Source organism: Cynoglossus semilaevis, chromosome 14 (genome assembly GCF_000523025.1).
Source record: "Cynoglossus semilaevis isolate Cse_v1.0 chromosome 14, Cse_v1.0, whole genome shotgun sequence".
Taxonomy (NCBI): domain Eukaryota; kingdom Metazoa; phylum Chordata; class Actinopteri; order Pleuronectiformes; family Cynoglossidae; genus Cynoglossus; species Cynoglossus semilaevis.
Window position 1 is genome coordinate 3,279,611 of NC_024320.1, and position 8,136 is coordinate 3,287,746.

Consider the following 8,136-nt stretch of genomic DNA (forward strand, 5'->3'; position numbering starts at 1 on the left):
CTATAATTAAATAATTTATTTAATTTCTTTTTTCATCTGCCTATTAGTTTTAAACGCACTGGAGGAAAAAGTTCGAGTATCGTAAATCTGTAAAATCCACACAAACTCAATCGATCGTGAACATTTTCGCACTTGTTTTTTCCCGTGGGAAGATGCTGCAGACATTTCACTGCCTGGACGATGTGTACGGATGAACTCTGTGCTGTACAGGTCCATGTCGTGCCCAGTGGAAAACTAAACATCATGTATACACACATCATGTATGGAGGAGCTGTAAACATTTAAAAAGTTGACACTTGTAAAAACGACCAAATGTGCCATGAAATGACTGAAATCAGTTTCACTTTCTGTCTGGTCTTCGATATGAGTTTTTAGAAACGTCGTGTGCTTGGTACTAAAGGAATAGTTCAGGATTTTGATATGATGTTGTAACACTTGTATCATCGGTGCACAACACACACAAACACACAGGCTGTGTAGTGTGAAGTTAAATTTCTCATTTTCTCTGAGGACCTTTTGAGGGAGGCGGCCATTTTGTATATAATACACTGTGTTTCAGAAATACCTGAACTGTCGCTTTAAGGTCTTTAACCAAACAAGATCTCTGTCCTAATTGTCATGGGTTTGTCTTTGACATAGGCAGAGGTCATGTGACACATCACACACAAACACCCACCCACAGGTAACTGACTGTGGGTGTGTTTGAGAAATTAAAAAAATAAAATAAAAGGAAAATGCCATTTTCACATTAGAAACATGGTGAAGAAAAGGAGAAGCCACTTCCGGTCACATGAGCTGCTGCTTCCTCTATCTGAGCGCCAGTGTGTGGACCTGGTAAATCTCCTTAGGGAAGTCCACTTGCTGCTCCTCGTGGATTATGCGAAGGCCCGCCGTGGCCACCAGACTACGAACTATTGCCAGGTCTCGACACACGCTGCTGTCCACCTCGTCGGGGACCACGCCCTCATACGACACGTTGTCCTTGATGATAATGAGGCCGTTGGGCTTTATGGCTTTCTGACAACGCCGCAGGAACTCAACTAGGTGGCTGTCTGTCAGGTGACCTAAAAGAAGAAGAAAACCTCAGAACCTTGGTGATGTTTTAGGACAGCGCGCACCCACTTCTAACCTGGATGAAACCCCCAATTTCCTACATTGGAAAAAAACCCAGCTTTCTTATAAAGGCATGTTTAATCATGATACATATGATGTGTATATATATATATGTACATATATACTGTATGTGTATATATATGTGTACATATGTGTGTATATGTACACGTGTATATATGTATATATATGTAGATATATATACATACGTATATATGTACATATATGTATGTATATATACACACATACTGTATATTTATATTATATATTTATAATATATAATATATATTATATATAATGTTTGGTGTGAGATATATATATAAATGTATATAAAACAAAATATACTGTATATATCCTGCATTTATCTATTAATTAAAATTTCCACTTTTGATTTTAATTTATACAAAGAAAATGTTTATTTAAATGTCTCTACTGTGTAGAAAAATTACACTTAAAAATAACCCAAAACATTTATCTCGTGCACCAAACTTTTGGAATTCCTGATTTAGACCACAGACCTACCGATGACCCACTGGATCCAGATGACGTCGTATCGTCCAGCCTCTGGAACAAAGTCCTGCAGGCCACTGCAGAAGTAGTGACCCACCCTTTTGGCCTCCTCTCCCAGGTAGGACTTGGCTTTGTCCAGGAACTCCTGAGTCACGTCTACCAAGTCCACGGTGGTGAACAGCGGCAGAAGAAGACGTTTGGTGATCCTCCCAATGCCGGCGCCACAGTCCAGGGCACAGCTCGTGCCTGTCTTACCCTCACCCTCCTGCAGGGACAAACCCAAGACGACAACAGGGATGACTAACAGCTACTTTAACACTACAGGTCTCCATCACCTGTCTGTCATTCTTGTTTCATCCGTTGATAACATTTGAAGCAGGGGTGTGAGCATTCATAATGAGGTCACAAATATGTATCTGATTTAGGATCAGGTATGAAAGCAGCCCGGGTCTGATTTTTAAAAAGTTGTCAACGAGCTGTTCAGACAGTCTCATCACATGGTGCTTTCCACATCGGCTGGAAGGAGTGGAGCGTTTTTTTAAAACTCCATGAAGCTTTATTATCATATCACCCCCAAATGCACATGTGTACGATTGGATTCACTTACACCCAGGAATTTCTTCAGGAATGTTTTCGATCCATTGATGTCAATGCTGGAGATGGAGCCGTAGCCTCCCAGCATTCCATCCACCGTGGCAGGAATCTCCCTCCAGTAGTCCTCAGCATTGGAGTAGAAGTTAGTTTCGTCATGTTTTATGTCCCCCATCCTGTAAGTCCAGAGAATGGGAAAATCAAATACAAATAAAATAACACTTTCTAAGAATTAAGAATGAAGTAGCAAGTATTCCATATTGGAGTAAACCCATGAAGGCATCTAAAAACAGGATATATTATCAAACCACACTGATGCAGTACTTGAATGCAACACATATACACAAATAAAACAGGGAGGGGAGGAAGAGAGATCAAGTGGCAGTCATATCTACATATGTGGCCTGGTTGGCAGCAGGTCAGCTGTCAGTGACCATTTAAGGACACACACACATATACACACACACACACACACACACACACATTGTAATCCAACTGAACGAATTATTAGGACCTGCTATTCCGTTTCACTCAAACCTAACTTAGTTTAAACACTGTCCTACAACATTTATTACATTTGTGCAATTAACTTGCATTAAAGTAACGAATGACACTCGGATCACGTGGTGTCTACTATAAACGTATACAGTAGTACTACAATATCAGAAAGTCAGCTGTAGCGAAACATCATAGCTCGTTGTTTTTATTGTGAGAAATTGAGCTCGAATGGAGGCTGTCGCTAAAACAGTTTGTTCTGAATGCGACTTCACAAATCACGAATCTGCTCACACAAATTTAAAAATAACTCGAGAGTTTGTAGAAAACCGCATTAACTTGGTGACAACGAGGCACCACACGTGTATTTGTAGCCGGTTAGTTAGCATGGTAGCAGCAGAGCAGCTGCACTTTCTCGCAGAATTTTTAAATTTACGTACGTGACTTTTAATAACGTTTGGATAGACACTGACCTGCTCTCCAACGTGTCACCTCCACTCCCTCCTCCTGAGTCTCATCACCCGGTGTGTGTCTCTGCTCTCCGAGAGCCTCGGTGTTCCCATTACAGACACACACTACGTCATATCCTTATTTGGATCAAAGGAAAAACGGTTATAACACCTCCCTCTGCTGGAGAGTCCATGTCACATCTCTGGTGGTCACAAATAAAATGGTTTTAAAGACACATTTTCTAAAGGTTATTTTACAGAAAACGCGGTAAATAATGGAAGTATGGTAATGTATTGTTGTTCTAAATAAAACACTGACATCGAAATAGAAACGTTTTAAGTAAATAGAAAAACAGTAACTGAACCAGACCTACGTAAACTTGTTTGTGCCTTTACCTTAAAATGTTGAGGTTTTATTGTTGATGAACGTACTGTGTATAATACATCAGGATGTACACTGTACACTGTTTTGCAGGGCAGTCAAACATACGGGCCGCAGGCGCAAAACCGGTCCCTTAGGGTGTTCAGTCTGGCCTGCTGGAGGAATTCTGAAAATAAAAAGATACAAACACTTAATGTTCAGAATATCTTGGACGTATGTTATGATTGTACTGGTTCCACCCAATTGACATCTAACTAGGTTGTATGCGGCGACCCCTGGTTTACAGTGTATATCTGGGTGGAAGTATTTACGAGGAGGAAAAAGACAACAGGCACTAAAGTACCTGAAAGAATATTTAAAACTAAAAGAAAAAACAAAGTACGGTGGTGGGATGAGCGGAGTTATCTTAGCATGTCAGACTACATATGTAACAATTAAAAAGGGATCAAAAGGAATTGTGTAATTTAAGAGTTGTAAAGAATGAGGGGGCTAGGGTAGGATACACATGGTACATATATAAAAATCACTTTGTGTTTTAAACAGTTAATGTCACGGAAACAAAATTCAGACAAAAGTCAGCACACGGTTTATTGCAGTTCAGTAAAGTAACCATAGGATGGCAGTGTGGTATAAGACTCCTGTTCACGGTTGGCGCACGAAAACAACAGCGTCATGATAAATAACAGAAAAATGTGTTTACCATTTTATTTTAAATCCTTTAAAATACGTTGTGGAATTGATTTTAAAAATGACGTGTGTTTTAATCATGATTACATATCAAATACATAAACTAAATGATGAAATCCAGACGATTACATATCAAATATTATACATAAACTAAATGATGAAATCCAGAAAATCTGAAAAAAATGGTAAAATGTTTGACATAATTACGTACGACAACTGACCTTTTTGTCTTAACCTTGCCCATAAATAATATTTTTCAGCCTTGTAAACATCTTTAAACTCTATTTCTGTTGTAGACGTGATGGGCGGCTGTTGTTACCGTTGGTCACCAGTGGGGGGAGCTTTGGTGCAGCACAAACTTTTGCAGCGCCAGTTCATTTGGAGGTCTTCTTCGTTGTGGTGTTGTATTTATAGTTTGTTTGGTCATTTTTTTTATGTTTGTAAACTGCTTATTTTGCCACACCAAACTCCACGAAGAAGTTGAGTGTTTCAGCTAGCGGACTCAAACGCTGCTGTTGTGCTGCTCTCATGTTTTGTCAGTTTGTGTCAATGACGTAAGGCTAAGGCTAAGGGATTTTCAACCAACAAAATGGTTCCACTTAAAACAGATTTTTACTTCTACACGAAAAGGACACCAATATCAGGAAGTACAGTGACCGTTACGTTTGTCCAGTTTTTACTGTGACTCTTGAATTCAACAACTAAGTCAACGCGGCTGTGAAACAGCTCCAGTGGTTTACGCCCACAACAGTGGCTTTGAAAAGTACTGTGATCATCCAGTTTGTTTGTGTCTCCCACCTCACCCATTTACCTCCCCACCTCACAAGGGGGCAAGGTGCGCTGTCTCGGACTGAAGCACAATCAACAAGAAAGGTATGGAACACAGTGGAGGAGTGGTTTGTGCTCTTGCCTTACGAATCGATCCTCAATACCCACTGATGGTCTTTCTGTTCTGAGTCCTGTGGGCGGGGTGGGGCGAGGGGGTGGGGTGCTCTGTTTTCCACACACCCATCAAAACTATGCAGGAGTGGGTTCGTTGTTCACTCCAAACTGATGATAGTTGAGTGTGAATGGTTGTTAGTGTAAAAAGTGACCCCGCGGTGGACCGGAGAACTGTTACCCCACCCTCATACGATGGATCTTGGGATTGGTTTGGTTCAAAAGACACTTGTTTTTTGTTGTTGTTTTTTTTTAACCAATCAACTGCAGTCTACGTAGCTGGAGTTAGCTCCCAAATCACTTAGTGTTTGTTTCTTCCAAAGTAGGAAGACTTCGATCAGTAATTGTGATTTAAAAACCATTAAAAATACTGTTATTTATGAACTATTTAAACATAAAGTTAAACTGAACCACACTTTCTGTTGATGCTGATTTTAAGATGGATTTGATTCCAACAGAAGGCTAACAGGCAGCCACTGCACCACTGCACCACCCCCTGGTGGTTTACTAAAGTAAGCCGTAGCAGATAAGCCACACCCATGTCATGATTGACAGCTGACAGAGACTGGGGATTTGTCAGAAGTTTGTGTGGGCAAGACTTAATACTGGAATCTTCCACTCCATCACTGCTGATCTGTCTCCAAATGAGGACATGAGGACAAAGACTCGCAGGGACATGTCAGAGGCAGTAGGAGAGACAGAGACAAGAAAAGAGACAAAATTGACACCAGAACTACACATCAGCAGCCGCTAAGATGAACTTGTGTCTCAAGGGTCTCATGTCAGTCCTACTACAGCAGAGACACAAGGAGGGACGGACGGAAACAAACAACAAACAAAACAGATACACGGAGACAGACAAAGACTCGTTCATACACAAAGAAAGACACGCGGAGACAGACGTGTAGAAAGTGGGCCGGAGGACAGTCTGAGACAGACAAACAAAGAGACAGAGAGACCGAGAGGGGAGAGAATACTTGAAGGACAAAGACGTGCACACAAAGACAGACACAAACGCACAGAGACGGACGAGAGGGACACTGGCATAAAGATGGGGAAGCACGGACAAAAAATGGACAGGAGGACACAGACAATGACGGTCGCACGGAGGCAAACAGAGGGGCAGACGGCGAGGCAAGAGGACAGATGGACACAACAGAGACAGAAGGAGACAACAGACAGAGACAGAGAGAGAGGGAGAGAGAGGGAGAGGGAGAGGGGGAGAGTCAGGGAGACATACTGAGACACAGATCTATTCAAACTTGTCTTTATTGGGAAACCGTCTTCACTGAGCTCAGCACTGAAATTAGATATTGATCCTTCCTCCTCCCCCTCCTCCTCCCCCACCTCTTCCTCCAGCCTCCCTCCTCTCTTGCCACCTCCCCCTCTCTCTGCTACTGGAAGAACATGTTCTCTCCTCTCTGCTGAGCCGCACTACCACTGAATACCTCCTTTCTACCCCCTCCTTCTCCTTCTCTCCTTCTTCTCCTTCTCCTTCTTCTTCTTCTTCTTCCCCTTCTTCTCCTTCTTCTTCTTCTTCTCCTTCTCCTTCTTCTTCTTCTTCTCCTTCTCCTTCTTCTTCTTCTTCTCCTTCTCCTTCTTCTTCTTCTTCTTCCCCTTCTTCTCCTTCTTCTTCTTCTTCTCCTTCTTCTTTTTCTTCTTCTTCTTCTTCTCCTCCTTCTTCTCCTTCTTCTTCTTCTTCTTCTCCTTCTTCTTTTTCTTCTTCTTCTTCTTCTCCTCCTTCTTCTCCTTCTTCTTCTTCTTCTCCTTCTTCTTTTTCTTCTTCTTCTTCTTCTCCTCCTTCTTCTCCTTCTTCTTCTTCTTCTTCTTCTTCTTCTCCTCCTTCTTCTCCTTCTTCTTCTTCTTCTCCTTCTTCTTCTTCTTCTTCTCCTTCTCCTCCTCTTTTTCTAACAGTTATCTCTCCTAAGTGCGGCTCTTCTCTAAAGGACCAGTGTGATTTCTGAGGTGTCAGCTGAGACATGTTCTCTGGCAGCATAAAGAGTTTCTTTCAAATCTACTTCTATGTTGTTGCTTTCATTTGAAAGACTGGACATGAGGCTTTTACTTTTCACTACATCACTTCAAAAAAAAAAAAACTTCTCACATGATGCTAATGATCACAATTTGCTAGTTTTGTCAGACTTGTAAATTCAGGTTAACACATGATACAAGTCTCATTTTTAAGCCACACATGCGGTTGTGGGTGCAGTACCACTTTCCGCCAGCAGAGTCTGACACCAAAATTCTTGAGCTTCCATGGCATGTTTTTTTTTTAATTGGCAAGTTTTCGCAAAAAAAGAAATATGAAAACAGACAGCATCCTGATCAGCAAACATCAGGTTTGGTCTTGGTCCAAAAAAAACACAGAGTAGCTCTAGTGCCCCATGTGGTGATGCACTGGGGTTGCAATTTGTAACTTGGTCAAAGTTGCATTGTTTTCTTGTTTACACATACATATAAATAAGCATCCGCACACGCAAAAACACACATGGTCTCCTGACACACACATGCGCATGCTCAGACACACACACACGGACGCACAAATTGACAGAATGTTGAAGAGCAGAATTCTGCACAAATTAGTCGGGGGAAAAAAAAAATCAGCTCTCGTCTTTCCACCTCCTCTCTCCTAGTCTCCTCTTCTCTCCTTTCCTCCTCTGCCTCCTCCCTCGGGCTCACCTTCACTCATCACCTCAGCTATTTTCCCTTCACTGTTGCCTGGCAACAGACAGGAACAGCATCACACGGAGACGTCAAAACCACAGGAAGAACTTGCAGAGCGAACCATCGGGTAGATGTGCTCTTAAGGAAGCTGCATTACACTCTGTTACTTCTCTGTTACTTTTCTGATACTTGATTCATTACCATCCGTTATATTATGTGTAGAATTAGCATTTTTACTTGATTTGCAGCGCTAGTAGAAACAATGGACGGAATAATACTTGTAAAATGTCCAAACATGAACTTAAATAA

The 8,136-nt window shown here is 41.6% G+C and overlaps 1 protein-coding gene across 1 annotated transcript; it reads right to left on the reverse strand.

The window, feature by feature from the left end:
* Positions 1 to 27: 27 nt before the first annotated feature.
* ntmt1 (N-terminal Xaa-Pro-Lys N-methyltransferase 1) lies at positions 28 to 3,315 on the reverse strand. Its single transcript, XM_008324446.3, has 4 exons — positions 3,180 to 3,315; positions 2,228 to 2,387; positions 1,633 to 1,885; positions 28 to 1,064 (listed from the first exon to the last, which is right to left on the reverse strand). The coding sequence occupies exons 2-4, from the start codon at positions 2,384 to 2,386 to the stop codon at positions 808 to 810; spliced, it is 669 nt and encodes a 222-aa protein (XP_008322668.1). The 5' UTR covers position 2,387; positions 3,180 to 3,315; the 3' UTR covers positions 28 to 807.
* Between the last annotated feature and the right edge of the window lie 4,821 nt (positions 3,316 to 8,136).